Here is a 25,857-nt window from a genome sequence, read left to right as displayed (position 1 = left end):
GACGCCTAAAGAAAATGGAAATGTTGAATGGAAGACAAAAACGGCCTTCGAACGAAACTTTTGCCTCTATCGTAAAATGCTGAGCAAAGGAATCTGTACCTGATGGAAATTCCTTACCGCACCAAACAGGTGGTTCTGCCGAAGGTTTTTCATATAAATTAATGTTCAAGGCCACATCTGTAAGGGACTACCTTATCGTGCACATAACTCGTGGAGTTGCAAGGTTGCTTGTGGATCATTTGCTGTGAGCAGCACCACAACTTGTATTTCATCAACACTTTTGAACAGAAACCTAAGCGGCATGGCTCTTTCGGGGCTCAAGAGAAACACTTTCGTGGGCTTGGACCAAGTGACGACACTGTAAGCATGTGCCTTACTCATTTCGTTTATCTCGCAACATTTTCATTCCATTGTACAAGTGAACGCGCCGCGGTGGCCGAAGCGTTTTGCTTCTCAGCAAAGGCGCATCTTCTCACCTCATGCGTCTTCAGCTAGCCCTGTGTGCGTCAGCTTGGAACAAATCGACTTGCAGGAATCTGCGGAACAACAAGCTGCAGTACGTGGAAGACGGAGCGTTTCAGGGATTGAAGAGCGTCACCAGCTTGTAAGTGCAGCCGGCGTGGCGAACCTGTCACCAGCGCCGCCTGTGTTTTTCGCTCTTTGCAGGGACATACAGGGCAACGACATCCAACACTTCTCTCACGAAATGTTCCACGGCCTGCACTCTCTGGAGTCTCTGTAAGTAAAGCTTTTCTGCTGTGTGTGCCGGCGCGCGTGTGTAGAGGGGGAGTGAACGTCGGATGAAACTAAAAGTATGCGGGATGGATTCTCCCAAGTGCGAAGAAGTGGCAAGAGCACTATAGTTGCGACAAGCCGAAAGCCACAGCGGGCTCGGATCCGCTTGCTGGCAAGCATCTCGAGGCCGCGTCTCTCCCCGTCCCACCGCGCAGCTTCAGCGACTCGTTCAAGTTCTGCTGCCTGGCGTCGCCCCAAGTGTCCTTCGACTACTGCCTGCCGCCGGCCGACGAGATCTCGTCGTGCGAGGACCTCATGAGCAGCCCCGTGCAGCGCTCCTTCCTCTGGGTGCTGGGAGTGGTGGCGCTGCTGGGCAACCTGTTCGTCATCGCGTGGCGCCTCAAGACCAAGAACTCGAACCCGGTGAGCTCGACGCTCATCCTGTCGCTCGGCTGCGCCGACCTGCTCATGGGCGTCTACCTGATCGTCATCGCGAGCGTGGACATCTACTACCGCGGCCGCTACATCCAGAACTCGGACGTGTGGCGCGCCAGCGCCCTGTGCAAGCTGTGCGGCTTCCTGTCGACGCTGTCCAGCGAGAGCTCCATCTTCACGCTGGTGCTCATCACGGCCGACCGGCTCATCTGCATCTCCTTCCCCTTCTCCGTGGTGCGCTTCGGGCTGCGGCGGACCTACCAGCTCATCGCGGCCGCCTGGGCCACCGCGGCCGCCATCGCCGCGCTGCCGCTCGTCGTGCAGCCGTACTTCCAGGTGCGCCTCCTAGTGTCGACGACCTCGTTAGCGGGGGACGCACTGAAGTCGATTGATAAAGTATGCTTTCAAAACGTTAACTTCGCAACAATATGTTGATCATTACGACAGAAAGTAGAGGCCGAAGTTGGGCCCTGAATAAAAGTTATCGACACTTCCATATTTGGGGTTCTGTTGTAGAGAGACAGTGTAATCGCCGATCTTCTTCGATAACAAGCTAACTAGGCCCTATAGCAGGTGGCCGTCAAGATCCATGACGTCACTGTGAGTTGGTGCGGTAACTTGAAGGCATCGTCGCCACCAGCCTTTGGTTTTTTTTCTTTTTTGGCGTCATTTCTGGCTTGCCAAGCAGGCACTGTAACGGTAAGAGCGACTTTTGGTAACAGTGACTCTAACGGTAAGGGTCATATTTTTTTCGGTATTGTAGAAAGGGAATTTATTTATACAGCTCAACTTATTTCTTTCTATTTAGTGTACCTTTGAGATGCCGTGGCTTCATTGAGACTATTTGACTATTTATTTATCATTGCGATAAATAATTGCGATGTGGACACTCCAGCGCATTTGCGACGTCGCCGTCGTCGTGATGTCCCATATGAGTTTCAAGTGCATGCGATAAAATCTTGGCCGCGCCATGTATTCACTGGGCGCTACTGATATCGTGCGACGATGGGCCGAGGCTGGTGGCACGATCAGGCGCGCGCAAGGGAGGCAGGCGTGGGGCGCGGCTGAGCGCGGCCGGGTGGGCCCTGTCTCGACCTGCGACGAGTACAGAGTATAGGAGCGCCGAGAGCTTCGCGTTCACTGTGTTCTCGCCGCTTATTAGTTCGTGTTGAAGGCAGCATGAAGGTGAATTCTCTCGCTGCCGCTCTTCTCTACACCGGCATTTTGACAGCGAGTGTGCCTTGAGAGACAGAAAGAGAGCGGTTTGGATCAGAGATCAAACGGATATAGCTGATATTCTAATGGACATTAAGACAAAAAAAAATGGAATTGGGCAGGTCATGTAATGAGCAGGTTTGTTGACAGTTAGACTATTATGGTTACAGAATGGGTGCCAAGAGAAGGGAAGCGCAGTCGAGGACGGCAGAGACTAGCGATGAAATTAGGAAATTCACGGGTGCTAGTTGGAATCGGTTGGCGCAGCACAGGGGTAATTGGAGATGGCAGGGAGAGGCCTTCGTCCTGCAGTGGACATCAAATATGATGATGATGATGATGATGATGATGATGATGATGGTAGTGTGCGCGGTCATCAAGCGAGATCTGTTCATGTTTGCCTGTGCGCGCGGGACGTATACATCATGCTGGTTAATTTAATTAGTAAGCGAATGTTTACAAGTGAAAACTACTATCCTTACTTTATATAGCCTCTCTGATAATTTGCTACCACAATCGATGATTCAACTTTCGGGCGCAACTGCGACATTTTATTTATTTATTTATTTATTTATTTATTTATTTATTTATTTATTTATTTAGTTATTTAATTTGTTTTCTTCAAAACGACGCGGCGACACACGAGCGTCGGAATCGAGCCCTTCGTGGCTGCTGACAATGTCCGGTGCATCGAAGTACGCAGCGCTGTAATTTAGGATGCGCAAGCTTTAATTCATGCCCTAAATTTACGTTCGATGTTGTAAACAACCTTTAAGAAAGGAAGGAAGAGCATAAAGTGAGGTGTAGCAGTGATTTATCGTAAGACAATATCGATTTCTCCTGTCACTCCTGAATGATGATGAATATACACTTCGCGTTTCTTTCCGCGGCAAGCTGCAAAAAAAATATATATATATGCGCGCCAATTGCGCAATGACGCCGGTTTCTCTTGCTTCTTCCTCTGCGGACTCCGGTCGTCGACGTGACCTGGAACAGATCCCGACCGACACCCGAAAGACGATGCTGAGCGACAGGCATAGAAATATGTAGGATGCCGGGCATCCAGAACAACTCGGGCAAAGAAATCAAAGCAGTTGTACCGCGACGAACAGCAAAGCCACAGGAAAGGTAGACATGAGTGGCAATCACATTAATGTTTAACGGTGAAAATCGCTGCTGGGAACTAAGAGAATAAGGAACGTATAAGTTTTACAGCCAATTATGGTACCACAAACATCATAACCAACTTGTGAGCGGCACACGAGAAGCAGGTGGGCATTTCGAAGAAGGCACGCGGTGGGTGTACGGGCGCCACTGAAACTCGGAATAGCGAACTGGAAGCCACGCCCTCGTTTACACAAATTTGGAAATTTGTCCATTATTACTCTTTATTTAGCCAGCATTTTGTGCCAGGTAATTAGCAAACGAATAATTTTCTGGTGGCAGGAGAAGACTCGTTAAGCGAGGTCTCACGGCCGTGTATCGCATCTCTTTTAACAGCTGTTATCCCGTCTCGAGGCCGACGATACGCATAGCCTCGTGCCGCCGCGGGGATTGACTCGGCGCCATTATTCCCTCCAGGGAGAGTTCTACGCGCGCTCGGGCGTGTGCCTGGCGCTGCACATCACGAGCCAGAAGCCGTCCGGCTGGGAGTACTCGGTGGCCGTGTTCTTCTGCGCCAACCTCTTCGCCTTCGCCAGCATCGTGGCCGCGTACGCGTACATGTACCTCAGCATCCGGCGCTCCAAGACGGCCGTCAAGCGGCACACGGCGCGGCCCCCGCAGGCCGCCGACAGCCTGGTCGGCCGCCAGATGGCGCTCATCGTGTTCACCAACTCGCTCTGCTGGTTCCCCATGATCGTCATGGGGCTCATGGCCATGTCGGGCGTCCGCATACCGGGTGAGCAGCGAAGCTCGACTTGTGCGCGTCAATCAAGTGTTGGAGCACGCGCCGTCGAAAATGCCGTCTGTGTGCATGAGCTTAGAGGCAACATTTCGGGCTAAAAAAAAATTTCGATAGGCGGGTGTGATTGCCCACCACTCTTCGTGTTGCTTGTTTTCACGGCCAACAGCGCATACTGTGCAATAACGTAACCGTTTGCATCACCGCTTACGTCACCTACTACGTCAGCCAGCGCGCTGGCTGCTGGGTGACGTACGCAGAGCGTCGCCTCGAGGGGCGCGGCTTTGCACTCGCTGCACTTCCCAGTTTCGATTTCGTGCCCTCTGATGGCCCGAGTTCGTCGTGTCACAGTTACGCGAATAATATCATTTTGCCAGACCCAGAAGTTGGCATGACTTGTACAGAGCGCTCGCATCAATTCCCCAATTACGATGAGCCCGCGGAAACCAAACGTTTAAAGGTTAGTTAATGGTTATTCGTTCATTAGCGTCTAATTACCCCGTATCATCCGTCAACCCGTGGTTGCCGCCACTGATGGCATGTTCCCGAAGGGACCGCTCTTTTATTTCGAAATAGCTATCTTTAAATATCGCTTAGAGTACTCGTAGAAACGCCCGGTATAGCTGCAAGGCCTATCACCATTAAAAAAAAAAAAATTCTGTGCTATCTTTGTTAATGCAGCGTGAATGTTTTTCTGATGTTTTTTTTTGTTTGTTTGTTTGTGCCAATTTGTTCACAGTAACGTATTTACTCAGCCACGGTGATTATTTTCCTGGTGTCGTCTTTCATCTTTACCTTCATCCATTGCGCTGAGTTCGTCCATGACAGAATGTGTAAGCGCGACTTAACGAGGATGTAGAAAGGCACAGACACACTGAGACAGCGCTACTTTCAGCTATATATTTTTATTTTCGCACGAACCAATAACTATATACCGAACGAGCGAAAATAGCAGAGACAAGAAAGAACATTCAGTGGTGCATGTCGGTGAACCGTACACGTGTCAAAGGCATGATCAAAACATACACTGCAATAGGTACAGCGATAAACCGAGCAATCGTATCTCTTTTCCAGATAGCGACACTGAAAGCTTGCTTACGTGCCTTTCTTCTCGTTTTGCAATTTCATAGGCCTCCACAGGGGCAGGAAAAACCACATCCACCCCCGCCTTCCCCGCTATTCTTGTGAGATAATGCAAAATACAATGAATGCGTGGCACCACAGCAACTTCATTTGCTCTAGCAGTGATACTGCTTCCCTTCGATGCGTTTTTATACTTCCTACTCAAGCCCTCTGCGACCGAGATGAGCAAATGCAAGGGGTAACCATAATCTGCAAGACTGAGCCTCTACAGAAGCTATGCAAACAGGTTAACTCAGAGACAGACAAGACGAACGCATGGTCTACACAACATCGCAAACATTTTGTAACCTGCACTCATAGGGTTGTCTGCCATTCCGCGCGGAAGAACGTATGTTGGTCAAACTGGCGGATGCATCAATGAGAGACTAAAGGGCATCAATATAACGTCACTAGAGTAATCTCGGACCATTCATTGCCGAGATTGTCGCTGCGATCCCATGTTCGAAAGTACTTCCATTTCGTATAGTACTCTTAGAACTATGACAATGGCGATTGTGGAGGCCTGTAGAATTGCAAATCTAGAGGAAATATGCGTGAGCAAGCTATCAGTGTCGCTATCTGAAAAAAAAAAAAGACACCATTCCTCTGTTTATCTTCGTAACTATTTCAGTGTACGTGTTGACCATGCCTTGGACACGTGCACGGTTCTTCGGCATGCAGCGCTGAATGTCCTTCATTGCTGTCTCGTTTGTTTCCGCTCGTACGGTATATATATTTATCAGCTCGTGCGAAAATAAAAACTACAAGTTTAAAGTAGCGCCGTGTCTCTGCGTGTCTCCTTCTTTCTTCTGTCGTGGATTCAAACCAGCCAGGCCGCCAACGTGTTTTAGCAGAGTTCATGCCCCACCGGCCACGCACGCCTGGTGCCCCCGGCGGAGGCCGACGACGGCACGGCGACGGCGCTGGTGCGCTCCGGATAGTTCTCACGGAGCTGCACCTGTGGCTTCAACCCTGGATCTAAATTACTCGATCGGGTGGTCGTTACTCCTATCGGAAACAAGAATGGTTACTTGAATAATTAGCACGACTGCATTAATTAACTTCTCAATTACCCATTTTACGGCACGTATTTTAATCTACGAACTGTGCCTATAGTGAGTTCGCAAGGCGTATACACTTGGAACGAATCCTCAGGATCGCCCCAGTTTCGAGACATTAATTTTCGATGTGTCCGACGAGATGCACTGGTGTTGGAGCTACTTCAATAAACCAATGTTTTATGCATTGAAGCGCGTGATCCTGGAACACCAATGCATTTCGCCGGACACTACGAAATTCTATACTTGAAAACTTGTGCAGTCCAGAGAATTCGGTCCAAGTGGATACGCCTTGCCAACTCACTTACAGATCGTAGAATAAAATACGTGCCGTAAAATTGTTAATTGAGAAGTTAATTAACGCAATCGTGCTAATTATATAGTCAGGCATTTTAATTTCTCGTAGAAATAATGACCTCGTGCGCTATCTGCCACGGGCACATTTTAAAAAATTTAGCGGCAGCTCGGCCAGCCGGACATAAGCAGCGACGCCGGCTGATAGCGCGCGGCATGCGCAGGCGAGGCGTACGCGTGGACGGCCGTGTTCGTGCTGCCCGCCAACTCGGCGGCCAACCCGCTCATCTACACCATCGCATCGCTGCGGTTCCGCTTGTTCCTGCTGCGCGTCGGGCTAGCCCGCAAGAAGCACTCGCTCTCCTTCAGCAAGGCGATTGCCCGTAAGTCTCGCCGTCATTTTCTGGCCTCTGTTCCTCTGACCTACGCGGATTTTCTCTCTCTTTTTTTTTTCTTTCGTCATTTGTTCCGTCGTGACGTCATGCGTTTCTTGCATAGATGATTTCATCATCGTGGCCGCCATCTTGGGATACTAGCTCGTCGAGAACCTTCGTAAGCAAGAAACGTGGCAGCAAGACGGCACCAGTCGAATATGCACACTGCGTACAGAGGCTAGTTCAGGGTAGCCGCGGAGAGACGGCGCTCGCTGCCGGCCCACTTCCTGTTGCGGAGGAAGTGACGATTCCTAGGCTGGCGCGCTAGACAAATGGTTTGACGAGAGACCGCGGGTCCTGCCTCCGGAATCGCAACAGACGCCACTAAAGTCTCGGAGGCAGGGCTACGTGATTTAAGTTTGCAGCGGCCACCGCAGCTAGGGCTCGGAGCCGACCCGGGTTAACCCGGCTGGGGAAGAGTAAAGAGCTGAGGAGCAGGAACCAGCTTCTCGGCTCGCGCGGCAGGAGGCCCCGCACCACGACCTACTGTGCCCCGCACACTCTCAAGCTCAATAAATGGCCACAGAGGGTGAAAAAATCAACCGCGCGCCGCTGCTAACAAAACCTGCATAGTAAAATCACTTCGGGATGCTTACGTTAGTTCTAATATTTTGCGCTGGAGGCGCTGTAAACAGCACCAGTTTATTTAGCAAACTTTCTCTTACAATTATCGAAGCCTTTTTATTACATAAGAAAGGGGCAAAATGACCATTGCTAATTATATATTGTACTTTTTATTAGTAAGTTTATTTTTCCTTTGTCATTATAGGCGCAAATAGTGTTCAGCATCATCGATCTTTCACGTGACTTCTGGTCTGGATTTAAAATTTTCACCGGTATTTTCGAGTGCACGGCAGCACATTCATTCGTTCGTACACTATAGACTGGTTGCTTCTGTGTTGCTAAAACTAGTTCATTTCGCTTCGATGTCGCGCTATTTAACTTGGGTTGAAGTGACGTGTTTACGAGCGGACATGTAAGCCCGAAAGTTGGGTTTCGGTCGTGAGCCATTTGGAACACGTCTGCATCGCAACGGTAGTTGGATGCTGCTGCGGCTGACAACGGCAATAACGGTGAGTCGTTTAACACCACTGCTTGAATCGTTATATAATATCCGTCTCATTAACTTACAGGCGGGGACAAGTTAACAAACTAGATCCTGCATTACATATGGGCAGTCAGGATCTCAGTTGCTGTTTTCTAAATAAACCTTTACATGTGAGGCTGTCGTTATACACACACAACCAGGAAAGAAAGAGCGATATCGGAACGCGCGTCTCATTTTTCATGTTATTGTAGCCGTGGTCGTAGGTGACTGAGTAGCCTTATCAATATACATATGAAACTCGAGTCCGCCGGCAACTTCTTTCGTCCACAAGACCGAATAATCCTTTGGAAAAATGAAGTGAAAGTGCAGAATTTAATGTATTAAACAGTTGCAAGCATGATAATTCACCCATATTTCGTACTTGTTGGTTCCAAATGTTCTTGCTGTTCAGTTTGGTTTACCGTAGGACATTTATTTTTGCAGTAGTGAAGCCGTGCATCACGTTCGTGCAGAAAAATAATGCATCAGTTCTAATAGCTTCATGACTTTCATCAATTTTCTTGTGGAACCAGCATTGTGATCTCTTCTAGCGCATAAATGAACGCACAAATGTTCTCATTTGTGATCTTAATGATACTTAAGCTGTTGACATACATTGTAGTTAGGCAGACATCAATTTTATGGACAATAGCAATATTTATTTGACATGCTGCTTAAGCACCCTAGAACAGACAGTGTACATTTGCATGTGTTCTGTAGTCGCAAACCATTACAGTATATACGTCACACCTTTTAGCATTTCATATTGCAAAATTGTGCTTTTTCAATTCCTGATTCAGTCAAAATTTATGATCAGACATGCAGTATAATGAGGACGACACCAGTATAAAGCAACACGCTCCACGCACTAAACAGAAGCTGCTGCCTGCTACAACAAGGCCATTGTGTGGACGTTGGCTGCTATTACAAGGTAAACAACTCATGGTTCAGAAATAAATATGTTTGATATATGCAGTATTGGCTTGCTATTTGCAGCAGATATGAATGTTTGTTCATATTTATGGTTCAGTATAATTGGTTCGAACATAAAAGAAAACACACATGAGTTTGGCTAATCTGTGCTGTATCTCGCGTCACCGTTGTGCCCCAACAGAGTCTATGCCAAGCACATCTTGGTCATCACAGGAGCTCCTATCTACACCAACATGAAGGGGCTAGAGCTGAATTTGCAAGGCTTTTACACCACGAACAAAGAAGCGCATGCAGAAAAATTTGGTTGAGATATCAAGTCTGCAGAGGACTGTGCCAAGACTGAAAAGAGCTTCAGCCACCATTCCACTATCACGGACATTTGGCTGAGTCATCCAGGTAACTCAAAAAGGACTTTCCAGAAATTCGTCTTCAGATGCACCTGCAACTTCTGACCAAGCACGGACGACGCTGGCCAAGAGTTTCGTCAGTTTGCCCTTAATCAGCTTCCTGGCCATGTCAATACCATTTGTGCCAAGTGTTATTTTTCTTCTATAAATGCAAGCTTTTTCATTGCCCATTTTTGTTAGAGATGATTCATGCATCCTCATCCAAGCATAAAGGTCAAACGATTCTTTGCTGACACTTACTACCAGCCATTGTCTAGTAGCCTAACATATCTGTAGCAGTATACTCTAGTGCATGTTATGCACAATTCCTCTCCCGAAATAGCTGATGCAGCATCAGCATGGGTCTTGTATTAACCTACACACCGTGTGCTATGTACCATTTTACTTTTCTTGATGTTTAAAGCCTTCAATACTTGCAGAGCAGTGTGGCTTCTCTCTTGAATGCAAGGTTTCTCATTTTCCATATTCTTAGTCTCAATGATTACTCTTCTTCCTCGATAGCCTGGGTCCTTGTGCAAGCTACATTGAAGTTATTGATTGAAAAATCTGGTTGTGCTGCCCCACTTGCTGTGATAGCCGTGTTACGTCTCTCGGATGTGGGGGCCTGGTCAATTGCATGGGTAAGCATTTGCTCCTGCAGTCCGCACAGCGACATAGATTCCCAGTATACACACACCGTGACTGCTGCTCCCCGTTCGTTCTTTCTTGCTGCAACAATGGGCAAATTGTGCTTGTGGCCTACCTCGGCCATGATTTCCTCAAAACTGAGACCAGCATATGTGCTTACATGGTTCGAAGTGTATGACGTTGATAGCCGTATGGGTGGAAAGGCCACAAAAATGGCTGCCGAAGGTGATGCCCACGAGAGCGACTTGTCCATTTAGAGACAAAGTAGGACAACAAGTGTGAGCCACACATTAGCGGCCCTCAAAAGAAAATAAATGTGCAGGTTGGAAAGGAGGTAACGCTAAAATGCCGGGTAGTCCATATCGCTGTGTTGGTTGCGGCAGCGGATGCCTGCGTCACCTGATTGCTTCGCAATGGAAGTTGCTCATCTTCAACGGCAACTGTTGGTTCATATAGGTGCGAGGCTCTGTCCAATCTGTTTGTACCGCTGGTTGTCGCTCGTTACCAGACCACTACATGCGACGAAGGCAAGTACCATGCCTGTAGGTAGGTGGCTGAATGTACCGTAAGACACCCATGTATGTGAATGCTCACTGTTGCCATGTGGTTCTTAGCCAATGTATAATGTATTCTATGAACCCTATGCAGTGATTGATTGCTGTTTAATTTTGCTGTTATCTCACTTGGTTACGGTCGCCGTGTTATGCTTCTTGGATGTCGCAGCCTGGTCAGTTGCATTGGAAAGCAGTCTCTCGAAGCAAGCATTTGCTCCTGCAGTGGGCGCAGTGACACAGGCTCCCAATTTACACACCGTGATTCGTGCTCCCTGTTCACCCTCTCCTGCTGCAGCCATGACATTCATAGCTGATATTCCGAAGAAATGGGGACCATGTGCCGTAATGGGATGAGTTACAGGAATTAATGAACTGTGCGACATAATTAGGTGTTAAATAAAAATTGGTAAGCCTTTGTTTTCTTCCTTTCTCAAGGCGATATATTTAGTGCTAACAAAATTTCCCCGATGCCCTAATAACGGCAGCGATGTGAGATTTAGGGAGCCTATATGGGTCACATTATTCTTTACGTGCAGCACATTTCTTTTGTAGGTTAATTGTGGGTTTTGAAAATATTTACGGAATAGCCTTTTTCTTCCCTATTTTTGTGCGTCATATACGCCTGAGATGTAGTTGGTTTTCCAGACCCCCTGGGTGAATAAAGCAAAACACATTGTTTATACAGGAAGCATGTTATCGGTTGTCTATGTCTTCGAGCTCGCGTAGGTTTCATTGACACATGCCTCCAGTCTGAATGACCGTTCAACTGAGAGCGGGAGCGTTCTGTTTGTTGACCGGCCTTCATCTGTTGCATATGAGGTCGTTCTCTTTCGCGTGTGCTGTCCGGGTGTAGGCTGCTCGTAGAGATAATCCTGAAAATACGGCAAAGGATTGTGGGTACCGCAACAGACCGAAGCGCAGGCTTTCCAGACTGTGTAGATACTTCCTGGCCTTCAATGATATGCACATAATGCCTCAGTATGTACTTTGCATCAAAGTGCAGCTCACGAATGGAGTCGGTGCGGTGAAGAATGAGCTCCTGCACGCGTCGCCGTTCTTCATATTTAGGGACTCCGAAGAGCGAGAGCTTGGCCTGACCTTTCAATCTACTGTATACGGTGATGCAACCCACTACACAACAGTAGTTCTTTCGCCGAAGTGTGCTCATCCTCTCATTCTTCGAACACTGTGCCAAGTCGCCGAGTTACGAGACAAACCACAACGTGGAGATATCGTGCAGACGGCATATTTTGACGGAAGCCAGGAACCTCAATTCATGTCAAAGCAGTAATTATATTGTATTCTATTTTTACATACCTGGTACAAAAATCAATTAGAGAGAAAATGACGAAATAAACACAAGCACGACGGCGTGTTCAGGAGACGGCGGCGCGTCGAGCAGACGACAGCTGGGCGCCGCCGTAACCACCATCGGTAGGCGTGGTTCCGCCGGGCCGTCGAGGCACCGGATTGGCCGGAACGTCAGAAGAAGTAAAGCCCCTAAACTTCGTAAAGTAGCGCCACGCTTTGAAGAATGCCGCCTCCTCCTCGCACGCTCTGACCGAGGCCGACACCGCGTCTCTATTGGCCTAATAGCATCACGTGGGCCCTCACGCCGTGCATCAGCGCCATTTTTGCTCGAGAAGCGTCCACGGAGTGGCGAGGAGCGCATTTTGGCGCCGTTGCTACTCTCGAGCAGTGTAGGAGGCGCCACGGTCGAGGAGGGAGCGTGAATAAGAGGAGAAACGAGGAGGAGGGAAGGCGGAGGAGGAGAGTGTCACTACTTTAAGAAGTTTGAGGGGCTTTAAGAAGAAGGCGACTGCAGCGCCACCGCAAATTTCAATGTTTTTTTTTTGCTTCACTCTCGCCGCTTGTCGGGCATAGAGCCCATTCTAGTACGCTCTAGCTAGCGCGCTTGAGCCTGCTACTCTGAAAGGGGCGCGCCGTAGCTGCGTAGCCAGGCGCGCCGAAGCAAGGTAACCCAAGCGCGCGATAACAGACAGGAGCTGTTCCTAGAGATGACGCCGCGTTTCGACGCGTACGAGCCATGCCGCACCGTATGCCGCACCGTACGAGCCATGCCGCACCGTACGCGTTTCGACGCGTACGAGCCATGCCGCACCGACGCGTACGAGCCATGCCGCACCGTATGCCGCACCGTACGCGTTTCGACGCGTACGAGCCATGCCGCACCGTATGCCGCACCGTACGAGCCATGCCGCACCGTACGCGTTTCGACGCGTACGAGCCATGCCGCACCGACGCGTACGAGCCATGCCGCACCGTATGCCGCACCGTACGAGCCATGCCGCGCCGTACGCGTTTCGACGCGTACGAGCCATGCCGCACCGACGCGTACGAGCCATGCCGCAGCGTGGGCGCGTGAACGCGAGCTTACGTGTGGTCTGCTGGGCTGCTACGCGCCGCGGAAAGGTCTGAGAGAGAAGTGGTTCTTCAAGGGGGGAAGGAAAGGTTGACGCTGTTTTCTGCAGCCCTTGCGGGAGCACGGCTCAGCGTCAAAAAAGGTCTGAAATTTCAATCCGAATGCTGTTTCTCCTTCTCCTCGCGGCCGCTGCGCTCCAAGCCGGACGGTGTCGCACTCGCGTCCCATCGCCATCTGTTATTTGTGTGATCTATTGCTTGAATTGACGAATTGAAGTTTAGAGAAATAAAACACACAAACGAAATGTGTGCGTGTGCGTGTGTGTGTGTGTTTTCGCACCGAAGCAAGAGAGATATACTCTCGCTTCGTCTGCTTGTTCGCACGATCGTGCAGTCACGTGCGCAGGTACCGAAACTATCCAATTTTGTATCGTGTTCCAGCGCCTGATCATGCTCTGCGATCCGCCTGTTCTGCTTCAGTATTCGTGTAGCACTGAATTATACCACTAGTCATGCGTCCTTGTGCACAGCGCGCAAAATCGTGCGCTGCGCGCAACCAAACAATCACAACAGCTCGTGCGCAGCGCCGCAAGAAAAAAAAAAGGGAGGAAAAAAAGAAATGAAGGCGGCGCCTCTGACGTATGCGTCACGCGATCCTCGAAGTGCGGTATGGGAGAACGCAGGGAAAGAATTTCGCTTGCGGAGGCTAGACGGGGCGAGTGGAGAGAATGTCTCGCTGTGCAATGGAGCTGAAATCATGGGTTCGCGGCACTGAAATATTTCTATCTAGGCTATTAATGAGCCGATTTGAGAAATGTTTGCGGCAGAACGCTCCCTAGAGGACACATAACAACTTTCAGCGTATAACGAACATTTGATATGGGGGCCTGGTGAGGGGCCCTTTAAGCTATTAGACTGGGCAGGATTAGGAGTGAGGATCAACGGCGAATATCTCGCAACCTTCGGTCTGCAAATGACATTGTCCTGCTCAGCAACACTGGGAACGAATTACAGCAAATAATTGAGGACGTTAACACAGAAAGTGTAAGAATGGGGTTGAAGATTAATATGCATAAGACAAAGTGACTGCTCAATAATCTGGCAAGGGAACAAGAGTTCAGGATCGCCGGTCAGCCTCTACAGTCTATACAGGAGTACGTTTATCTGAGTAAATTACTCACAGGAGACCCTGATCATGAGAAGGAAATTTACAATAGGATAAGAATGTGTTGGAGTGCATACGGCATGCATTACGAAATCCTGACTGTGAGCTTACCATTGTCGCTGAAAAGAAAAGCCTATAATCATTGCAATCTACCGGTGCTAACATATGGGGCGGAAACTTGGAGGTTCACTAAGAAGCTCGAAAACAAGTTAAGGACCGTGCAAAGAGCGATGGAACGAAAGAAAGGTCCCAGTTTCGTCCGAAAGGCGAAGCGTCAATTGCGATAGCAAATTAGTAGACAGCCATACCAAGTAAGGACGGTCGTTTTATCGGCTGTATAAACTTGTAAACATTCGCTTACTAACTATAAATGAACAAGCATAGTGTCAGCCCGCACAAGCAAACGTGAACGCAGAACACTTGATGACCTCGGACACTCGCTATCAAAACGCTGGTGTGAGGAAGCACGGCAGCAGCAGCGAGCGATGTAATCTTCGTGCGAGAACACAGCGAAGCTGCGAGCCGTCGGCCCACCTAGACTCTGCCTCCAAAGTTATGGAGAGGGAAAGTACTCAGCATAATGCTTAAATGTTATAGAGAGTGCCAGAGTAAACAATAAAAATACCGCTTCGGAAATAAAATGGAAGCTTGTGTAATGTTAAACATGTTTTCCTTAAGGATTTCAAATTTGATCAATCTATGACATGTGCATGCCACCAATTTGTTTAAAAGACGGTGTAAATAGCCGCATGTGGAATGCGAACGGTGGACGGGTCAACTTGGTAACCAGTCATAATTAAAAAGCGTCATCGACTATGAGACAAAATTAAACAGGTACGCCAGCACAACATGCCCAGTTTCATTAATTCACTTAAAGGGCGAGCAACTCCCGGCACAATTATTTACCAGCTCACGTCAAAGAACCCCAGGCGGTCCAGATTAATCCGGAGGCCCCACTACGGCGTGCCTCATAATCAGATCGTGGTTTTGGCACGCAAAACCCGATCATTTTATTTCAGTTATTTACCAGCGACGCCTTAAGAAGTGTTCCGACTCGGCCAAGTTTACGTCTGTATAGCGTCAGAAGGCACACGACGAAAGCATTGCTCATGTTTCTGCATGGCACGGGACTGAACAATCAGCTTTAGTTATAGGGCCGCTGTGTGATTTTCACTCGCAAACAAAACCTTCGAGACCGTGACACCAGCGAGAAAAAAATGAGAGAAGCACATAGTGGCGCAACATTAGAGCACTGCATTGGTCGAACACGCGCGCATGTGGGCTGTGCCTAACTTTTTTTTTTTTTTAACCTGCGCGCTGCGAAGAGGAAGCAAAAAGATTGGTATCCGAACATTCGCTCGCGAGCGACCATGCAGTCACTCCTTTTCTCATTATCATCATCAGTTTATTATTTATTTATTGGCAAATTCACGCCATCCTATATTTTCACTCTTCTCGGTCCATTGCAGCATGCAGTTCAGGGTAGCAGGCTAGAGCGCACCCTATTATGCAGCGATGCCTATTCCGGTCGCCATTGTGTCACACTCTCGTCATCCAGCGCTCACGGCCGGCCGATTCCGTTCATAACGGAATCCTCGGGTCGACCTCTCCTCCTTTTCTGCCAATGAAATACCTGTGTCTCCTTCAAAATGCAGTCCGTTACAAAACGCGCATGTTGTTTGTATCTATCTCACCATTTCATTCGGTCCACTTTTATAACGTTAATTGCATAGGCAACTGCTTAGTCTTGACCGATGGCATCGACAGCGCTACTTGTGACTTCGTTGTTCCCACACTGCCGCTTGTGCGCAGACGCGAGCAACGGAGGAGCCCCGCGGCGGGACCGCGGGGCGTTCCGGCCGCCGCACGGCTACGTGCCGCTCATGCAGCTCCTGCGCTCGGAGCCACGCGTCACGCCCCACCAGCTGCTGCAGGTCGCCGTGGGCGTCAGCGAGGTGCTGTGCGAGCTGCACGCGCAGAACTACGCGCTCGGAGGAATCAACGTCGACTGCGTCTTCGTCGCCCTCGAGGTACGTGACATCGACCGAGTGGCCGTACTTTCCGCGTCTTGCGGATGTATCATTCGCGAGGGACATCGTGGGACAGCGTCGGTGGTCCAAAATGGGCCTCGGATGTTTTCGATTGCCTTAAAACCGCAATTTAGAACGACCGCCAGGTTTAAAACGAGCGCCGCAGAAGCATGCCTCCGTAGCAGTGGCCGCCTCGGTGTTTCGTGCAACTGACACGGTGGCGCTGACGGCTGAGCCGATCGCAACGACATATCCTAGACGAACATGAAAACAGACTGGGAGGAGACGCGGCAATAAATTACATCCGTAAAATAACGGCCGAATCTTTCCAAGGAAATGAAGGGGTTGTACTTGAAGAAAAAAAAAAGAGCATGAAGGAGACCCAGGTGGAAAAGGAGCTGGTGCTGGCAAATTTCAACTGGAAGAAAGCAGAAGCGCACAACCACAGGGCTAGACGAGGTTCCCATTAGGCTGATTAATGAACTAGGGCCAAAAAGCAACGAAGCTCAGCTGAAAGCTATAGAAAAAGCTTTAAAAGCTTGACGGATACCAGACAGTTGGCGACAAAGTAGAATTAATTTAATTTATAACGGTAAGAGGGATCAAGATAGAATTCACTCGTATAAACCGTTGACGATTACATCGGTATATATACAGGCTAGCAATGCAGACAATCAAATTAAAGCTTCAAGCATGGGCACAGAATTATGAGATTTTGGGAGAACTTCAGTATGGCTTCAGAATAGGTAGGCGTTTGGATGATAACTTATTTGTTCTTACTCAGTGTACGGAAATATCAAAAGTAGAAAACACACCGTTATAAGTGGCCTTTTCAGACATTACAGGAGCCTATGACAACGTAGACCGCTACATTTGGGATATTCTGGAAGGGGAAGGCTTAAATGACGATTGTCTGCAGCTTTTGAGAGAGATTTACCTAGAAAATACCGTTTGCGTTGAATGGGAAGGGATGAAGAGCGAGCATAAGGTTAATATCAACAAGGGACTGATGCAGGGGTGCCCTTTATCCCCGCTGCTGTTTATGATGTACATGGTGAGGATGGAGAGGGCGCTAGAAGGAAGCAATATCGGCTTTAATCTTCCATACAAACAGGCGGGCACAGTACACTAGAGCAGCAGCTTCCAGGTTTATTTTATGCGGACGACATTGTGTTACTAGCTAACAAGCAAAGTGATTTGCAACGTCTGGCTAATATCTGTGGACAGGAAGGCAACAATTTAGGTTTTAAATTTAGTGTTAGAAGATCAGTTGTTATGCTATTCAATGAAAACAGTGAACAGACAGTGGCGATACAGGGCCAGGAAATACCTCGGGTAACAGAATATAAATACCTTGGTATATGGATAAACGAAGGCAATAGATATATGGAAACACAGGAAAAACAATAACAGTGATGGGGAAGAGAAATGCAGCCACAATGAAGCACAGAACGCTATGGGGATACAATAGGTACGAGGTCCTCCGAGGTACCTGGAAAGGTGTAATGGTTTCAGGACTTACTTTCGGAAATGGGGTTGTTTGCTTTAAATCAGGGGTACAATCGGGACTGGATGGGAATTAAAGGTCAGTGGGTCGCCTCGCATTGGGCGTTCACGTGAAGACTACAATTGAAGCTGTTCAGGGATCTGATATGGGCTGGACTAGTTTTGAAGTGAGGGAAGCTCGCAGTAAAATTCAGTATGAGGAACGGCTGAGGAATATGGAAGAAAGTAAATGGGCTGGGAGAGTATTCAGATATCTGTACAGGAAAAACAATGATTCGCAGTGGAGGAAAATGACTAGGAAGCTTACCAGCAAGTATGCGGCCCGTAGGGTGGGCAACTCAGCAACAAAGAACGTCAAGCGGAAAGTAAGAGAGGCCGAAATAATCTCATGGGTGGCGGCAATGGAAAAGAAACCTGCCGTGAGTAACTACTTAAGAGGAAAAAACGAAATCAGGAAAGAAACAATTTATGATAACTCAAAGGGAAGCTCATTACTTTTCGAAGCGAGATCGGGATGCCTTAGAACACGCAGCTATAAAGCGAGATATAAGAAGGAAGAACAAGCATGTGCTTGCTGCGGTAACGCTAGGGAAACTATGGAGCATGTTTTATTAGAATGGGAAGACGTCTAGCCAACGGTCGATTTAGGCACCACTGGCCTCCTTGTAGCCCTTGGGTTCAGAGAGAGCAGTGGAAAAGTAAACATGTCCGCAATAGGGATTAGTAAGAGGCGACCGGAGGATTGGGTGGAAGTAGGGAAACGCCAAAAAACGGAGACGTACAAAAGCATAGTTCGCAATAGGAGATCAGAAAACTTGGTTGTGGGGGTTCATTGTGGTTTTTTTTTAGTGTTTAACCTAAGTAGGACATTAGACAGTATAATAGCAAGAGCTTAGTGGCGCGACCCACCGCCCCGTTCCAAAGCGGACGCTCATAACATCCATCCATCCGAGGCAGCGCTGGCCGTGCGGAGGAAAGAAAAAAAAAGAGCCAGAAAGCTCGTCTTAGCGCATAGCGTTCGCCGCAAGCGTTTCGCGGTAAAGATAACGGCTGCATAAGCTGCACTTGCCGGGAAGCGGCGACTGTAGCATACTAAGCAGGGAGTGACGTAAGTACACTTTCGTATGTACAGGAAGAACCCGCCCAGCAAGTGATCTCATTTGTTTTCTGATAGCTCTGCGGAAAGGCCACGCATAGTTAGCACTCCCGAAGAGCAGCGTGAACACGACGAGCGGCGACGGGAATAGCAACGGCGTCGTGCTCAAGCTAAGGAGGACGCAGCGATTCGTGTCCAAAGCAAGCCACGCACAGTTAGGACTCCCGAAGAGCAGCGTGAATACATTGAGCGACGAAAGGAATAGCGACGTCACTATGCACATCGGCGTCGTGCTCGGGCTTGGCATGGACCCAGTTCAAGGCTGCGTCACATTGCTCTGTCGGACCAGGTGATGCCACAGCTGTGGTGGCCAGCCACCTTCACAGCGTGGATTGGAATGTGTTATCACAGGAAAGCATTGCCTTATTTAAATATTTTGCAATGCACACTTTCTGGGCGCAACAATGAATACCACCCTTCTCACAAACACCATATGGTGTTTGTGAGAATGGTGGTATTCATTGTATTCATATTCCAGACCTGGGGCCTCTGGTACTGTATGCAGTTGACTGCAGATTTGCATGTTCCGTGTGCGCATGCGTATTCGGTCATTCCGGTGACGAAGACGGCGCCATGCTGCCCTCCTCCGAAGCAGTCACCCGGTGATAGAAATCTGCGAGGCACTTCGGCGGTTCGGTCTGGCGGTGTGCATGGACGCGCCGATGAGGAAAAAGTAAACACATATGCATCGTGCCGCAGCGCTCAAACCTCGCCGTAGCGAGTGTTCACTGCTAAGCTCTCTTTAAAATGTATACTTTAAGACAACCGTAACGGCCTGAGGCACTGCAACTAGTTACGAAGCCCGTACTACATTTGCATGACACTTAATGGCGTACAGAGGGGATCCCGTTTGTCTACAGCGATCGAGCCGAGCTCTGCGCAAGGAATAAATGAATCTTAAGGGAGTTACGAAGAAACAAATCGAAACGCAAGTGTAAGAACGTGAAACCCGTTCAGGCACAAGTTTTTTGTCCTTAGTTCCGTTCATTTGCTCCGCCGTACGCTGCGCCAGACGAGCGTGATCACGCCTGTACGTTACGGGTTTCGTAAATGGGTGTATTATACAGCCGTTTTTTTCTTTCTAGTTTCCATTTCGAAATGCACTAAAGTTTGTTTCTTACTGCATAGGATTATGTTGAAAACAGGAGCGCTTAAAACACAACTAACGTCTGTTACCGGTATGCGCTTGCGTTTGCTAAGTGTTTGCGAAAACACAAATATATGGCTTCATGCCCGTGAGCGTTTTCAAGGCGACATGCCTTCACGTACTGCGGCATTACCGCAGTGCCGCGGGCCCTTGATTGCACTCGTCTGCAGGCAGAGCGATTCGACGCTGATCTCGCTTTCTCTAATGGAATAGTAAGCTGTCGGGCAAGTTGGTTTGACATAATTTTTGCAAAAGGGAGCGCACAAGTGTTGCGGAAAAAGGAGACGTGGACAGGAAAGACGCTCACTTGCAACTAAGTATATTTTCAGAGACACAACGATTTCACACAACCTAAACAGGATCGGAAAAAACACGGCGTTGACCTCGTCTTCACAGCTCCTCTCAAGCTTTCTTGGTTGTGCGCCTTTGCAAAACGGCCACAACAAGAACAAGACTTGGGGAAGGAAACACACGAAACCGCACGTCTCCTGTGCTACCGAAGTGGTATGTAAGATACCAGTCGATTGCGGGATAGTTTACATTGGGTAGACGGGGCGCTGAAGAGAACATTCTTCATTTTTAAAGGCCCTGAGCAACTCCGCGCACCTTCCTGCGCACTGCAGGTATTGTGGCTGTAAGCCCCTTTTCAATAAAACCGAGATTAAAAGCAGATCCAAAGGCAGACTCGAAAGGGAAATCCTCGAGGCAGGCCAGATTCACGCTCGTGCTAACCTTTCTATTGGTGCTCCGTCAGTGCATCTGATGGATAAGGAATTTACGTTCCTCGCCCTTGGCTGAAGTTTCTACGCCACCTCCTCTGTCACTCTCCCCCGAATGTTTTGTTTTTGTCAGGCCACTTGCACGTGCCGTTGTTGCTATCACCTCCACTATAGTTGTCATTATAGTGATGCATGCCCCGTTCTTAGGCAAATTATATATATATATATATATATATATATATATATATATATATATATATATATATATATATATATATATATATATATATATATATATATATATATATATATATATATATATATTATTATTGTATATATGGATTATTTGTTCAGCAGTTGACGGACCTGGGTTACACTCAATATCTCCGCCACAAAGCAGCAAAATGAGTAGATAAAATGCCGGGCTACGAAAAAGTGAAAAGTGCCGCTTGACATGCACACGATTCGACACCACAGAACCGCGTCGCCGACAGGAAAAAGTAAGATAAAGCATTTGGGGTGGAACCGGCAAAATGAAGCGCGACGCTTTCAAAGAGCAAAAAGAGCCAACCTGCGTGAGCAGTAGAAAGCTTGTAAGGGTCACCGCCATCTCGCCGGTTCCACGCCCCATCGTCACAGTGCTGCTCCGCTGGTTTTGTAGTTGACACTTGACAGCGTCAACGCCTCTTGGCAACGTTGCCAGCTCGGGAACGGAAAATGTTCAAATTCGTCACCAGCTGGACACTGTTGTAGCTCGAAGGCCTCGAACAAATCTGTCGAAGACGAAGAACCACTGTCGAACAATTCCAGGCATACGTCGTCGAAAGGTAATCCGTGAGGAAGGACCGCCGGGGAAAAGTTCGCCGTAAACACCTGCGTGCGCAGAAGAAAACTTGTAAGGGTCACCGCCATCTCGCCGGTTCCACGCCGGCGAGATGAAGCTTGCTTGAGTATCTGGGTTCTAAATTTCAGTCTTTTGCAGCTACAGTCCCGATAGCAGACCGACATAGCAGCAGGCATGGCTGATAATTCACGATTCGAGACCCGGCCACAGCGATTAATTAACAATTCGACCGATGCGAAGTGGTGAAGTGACCAGGTGTGTGCAAATGAGCACAAATGGCCGGGCTGATTCGGTGACAATTCACTACCCACTACGAGCAGCATAGGTTAGAGAGTTCAATGTGCTCATACTTGACCTCAAGCCAGCATGTTGAGGCAGCGCAGCAAGGTAGTATTGATTACAGCAGATCGATGTTCGAACGCCGTCATTAAAAGCCACATCAAGCGAGCAGCGCACGAGCTCGCGCTGCAGCGCGATTCGCACGTAAGTGCGAGCTCATATGCGTTGCATCAGTTACCGTATTTTCGCGATTCTCAGCTGCGCCCCGCAAAAGTCGGAGCTACTCCTGGTCTCACCGCGAAAGAAGCACACATCCGACTCGCCCACTATCAACATACAACTGGAGGGACACACCATCGTTCCGTCTCAGAGCGTAAAGATATTGGGAATGGTTTTCCAGTCGGATCGCACCAATACAACATTAATTCAAAAGCTTAAGAATACAACAGCCCAAGTTACGCACATGATCCGGCGAATAACAACCAAGACAAAAGGCATGGAGGAGGCGGACACGCTTCGGCTTGCCCAAGCCTTCGTCGTGTCTCGAATAACTTACGCTATTCCATACGCACTACTCAATGAGACGGAACTGAAGAAAATCAACGCAATGATTAGAAAGGCATATAAGCAGGCGATGGGCCTGCCAACCAGTACGTCCACAGAACGCCCACTACGACTAGGTGTGCACAACACGGCCGAGGAGCTGATCGAGGCATATTTATCCAGTCAGCGAACAAGGCTGGCGGTTACGGAAGCAAAGAGGTCCATTCTCTTACGTCTGGGGCTCTCTGCCCCTCTGAGCCATCCACCGCCTCAGACTGTGAGCTTATCCCATGCCATCCGGAGAAACATCACCGTACGTCCTCTACCTCGCAATATGCACCCAGTGCACCACGCAGAGCGAAGGGAGGCCCGCGCCCTGGCCATACACAAGCGATACGGGACTTTACCCTCTACAGCCTACACGGACGCGGCTTCTTACTCCAGACGCGCAGCCACAACAGCCACCGTAGTCGTCAACACAGAACATCGGAGCAGCATTTCGCTCACACGAAACAATCCCCTCCAAGCCGAGGAAGCGGCCATAGCCCTCGCGCTCTCCCAAACAGAGGTTCAAGTCATAGTGACCGACTCCCAACAGGCGTGCCGCAACTTTGATAGCGGCAGAATTCATACCACTACGCTCCGGATCATCAATCAAAAGCCGCCAACGAGATGAGTCATGATCATCTGGGCGCCAGCTCATCAAGACATTCCTGGCAACGAGGTCGCCAACCACGTGGCTCGAGATCTGACCCACCGAGCCGACGCCGAGGAATCTGAACCCGAGCGCATGCACCCTCTAGTCTCTTACCAAGACATCACACAACACTACAAGCTAACCCGCAGAACATACGCACCCCCACACAAGTCACTACCTAGAGAGCAGGAGCGATTCCTCCGAGCTCTACAGGTTAATACATTCCCGCACCCAACCAGAAATCACCTCATAGACCCTACAAAATTCTCTCCGCAATGCCGCTTCTGCGCAGAGCCCGGGTCCCTCAGGCACATAGTATATAGGGGGTTGCAGAGTGGCACCATTAAATCCTCCGAACCCTTACCCCACTAACGAGCTTTGGGAGAGAGCCTTGGCCAGCTCCGACCTCGAGGATCAGCAACGGCTGATTGCGAGGGCCCAGGACGCGGCCCGAGCTCAAGGCATTCTGGAATGAGGACGCCTCTCCAAAGCTTCATTCACCGAATAAAAAATGTTCATTCTCTCTCTCTCTCTCTAAGCACCCCCCCCCCTCTATTTTTTGTGAGAAAATTGTGAAAAAAGTTTTCATGCGAATCTAAGCACCCCCCTATTTTATACGAAGAGCGCGTAGCCAAGGCCTCCAAGGGCGCTTGCTCACTCTGTCATTGAGCCGGACCACTGGTAGGTCGCGTATGTTGTCTCAAGCAAGAAAACAAGCGCGTTGGCGCCAACATGCGATGACTCATTGCATTTTCCGGGGACACGCATCCTAGCTATTGAAGCAGACGACGGCTTGTACGCAGCAGACGACGGAAGCGCGAAGCGTTTTCGACGGAACAATCATACGCTTTGAGATAGCTGCTTTATTTTTACTGCGGAGGAAAACTGTTTTGCTTTACCGATAACGCTACATTCAGTGTCTTCATTTCAGTTTCTTAGGCGAAACGTCAAGTTGGCGTCACGTTACGTAAGCAAAACTGGGCCACCAGCGCCATCTTGTTTGCGTCGCGCCTACGTCACGCACCGAAGAAAATGGCGGAATGTCCAGAATAGCGCCCATGGTGTGTCTGACGAATGACGCAAACATCTGGCTTGTCATTCACCGGTTCGCCTGTCGCTAGGCAACGGAAGTAAGCCGCAAAGTTTAATTTAATTTATACGCAGATATTTTTAATTTTTCCGGGAAAGAATAAAAAAATAAAACAATTTCTGTTAATCTCATTTCACATTCTTCTTTTTTTCGATGCTCGCGGCCCCAATTCGTCGATGTTAATACTGTAGCGTGACGTGTTTCCTGTTTCCAATTTTCGCCGAGTGTCCGCTCTTGTTCTACTACGCTGGCTTTGTTAGCAGCGGCGCGCGGACGATTTTTTTCGCCCTCTGTGGCCGTGTGTTGAACCCGTTTGTTGAACGTTTGTTGAACCGTTGTTGAAGAGTGTGCTCCCCATAGAGTTTCACTACATTACCTAGAGGGAAATCTGGCGCTGCTGCGCTGTGGTATGCATGGGAATGCCGGTATATCGTGGATTCGGATTGGCATCGTTCTCGTAGAGACAGGACATCTTGAAGACGCGCTTGGCAAGTACCATAGAGTTTCTCACTACATTACCTAGAGGGAAATCTGGCGCTGCTGCGCTGTGGTATGCATGGGAATGCCGGTATATTGTGGATTCGGATTGGCATCGTTCTCGTAGAGACAGGACACCTTGAAGACGCGCTTGGCAAGTACCATTCCGTCTGTCACAATGATTCATTTTCTACTAGAACAGCACGGAAAAAGCTGTTTTAGCTTTATTATTACGCGAAAACATGTTTTGTTTAACTATGAGAACTTGTTATTGTGTGTACGACTACATCTTACGTAAAAAGTATCAGCGGGCCGCTAAAGTTGGAGGACAGACGACAAGGTTCGAGCTCGCGTTGAAACAATTTGTCGTCTGTTCTTGATTTTGTTCGCTTGGTCATGCATCGTGGGTGAGTAAAGATGTAATATGCGAGAATGGAAACATTTTATGAAGATTTTACTTTGAGAACGCGTCATTTGCGTAGCCATATCCACGTTTTAGACGAAGCCTCTTACAACACCAGCCAACACGAGCCTCGCAGACACATATACCGTCATTCCCATGACGGCACGGTGCCCCCTTAAGAAACTCCCATAGACGGTGGCGCCAGATTACCCTCTAGGTGTTATAGTGAGAAACTCTATGGCAAGTACCATTCCGTCTGTCACAATGATTCATTTTCTACTAAAACAGCACGTGAAAAGCTGTTTTAGCTTTATTATTACGCGAAAACATGTTTTGTTTAACTATGAGAACTTATTATTTTGTGTACGACTACATGTTACGTAAAAAGTATCAGCGGGCCGCTAAAGTTGGAGGACAGACGACAAGGTTCGCGCTCGCTTTGAAACAGTTGGTCGTCTGTTCTTGCTTTTCTTCGCTTTGTCATGCATCGTGGGTGAGTAAAGATGTAATATGCGTGAATGGAAACATTTTATGAAGATTTTACTTTGAGAACGCGTTATTTGCGCAGCCATATCCACGTTTTAGACGAAGCCTCTTACAACACCAGCCAACACG

General features: G+C 48.6%; 1 protein-coding gene and 1 long non-coding RNA gene across 10 annotated transcripts in view; both read left to right on the top strand.

Moving 5' to 3' along the window:
* LOC135908623 (uncharacterized) overlaps window positions 1-25,857 on the top strand; it is a 269,964-nt gene that overhangs the window by 233,065 nt on the left and 11,042 nt on the right. For 7 of the 9 annotated variants that reach the window (XM_065440458.1, XM_065440452.1, XM_065440459.1 and 4 more), the window contains 7 exons: window positions 289-360; window positions 533-604; window positions 667-738; window positions 951-1,506; window positions 3,967-4,285; window positions 6,987-7,145; window positions 16,164-16,381. In XM_065440458.1, coding sequence (XP_065296530.1) covers window positions 289-360; window positions 533-604; window positions 667-738; window positions 951-1,506; window positions 3,967-4,285; window positions 6,987-7,145; window positions 16,164-16,381 — 1,468 coding nt within the window. The remainder of the gene's footprint in view (window positions 1-288; window positions 361-532; window positions 605-666; window positions 739-950; window positions 1,507-3,966; window positions 4,286-6,986; window positions 7,146-16,163; window positions 16,382-25,857) is intronic. The other 2 variants (XM_065440454.1, XM_065440456.1) reach the window with 2 other exon arrangements.
* LOC135908625 (uncharacterized) lies at window positions 7,158-11,226 on the top strand. The gene is made up of 2 exons (XR_010566374.1): window positions 7,158-9,214; window positions 9,398-11,226. It is a non-coding gene; the product is annotated as an uncharacterized lncRNA (long non-coding RNA).

The sequence above is a fragment of the Dermacentor albipictus genome, chromosome 4, assembly GCF_038994185.2.
Source record: "Dermacentor albipictus isolate Rhodes 1998 colony chromosome 4, USDA_Dalb.pri_finalv2, whole genome shotgun sequence".
In the NCBI taxonomy this organism is placed as follows: domain Eukaryota; kingdom Metazoa; phylum Arthropoda; class Arachnida; order Ixodida; family Ixodidae; genus Dermacentor; species Dermacentor albipictus.
Note: the sequence above shows the minus strand (reverse complement) of the source record. Positions and strands in the feature narration are given on the sequence as shown.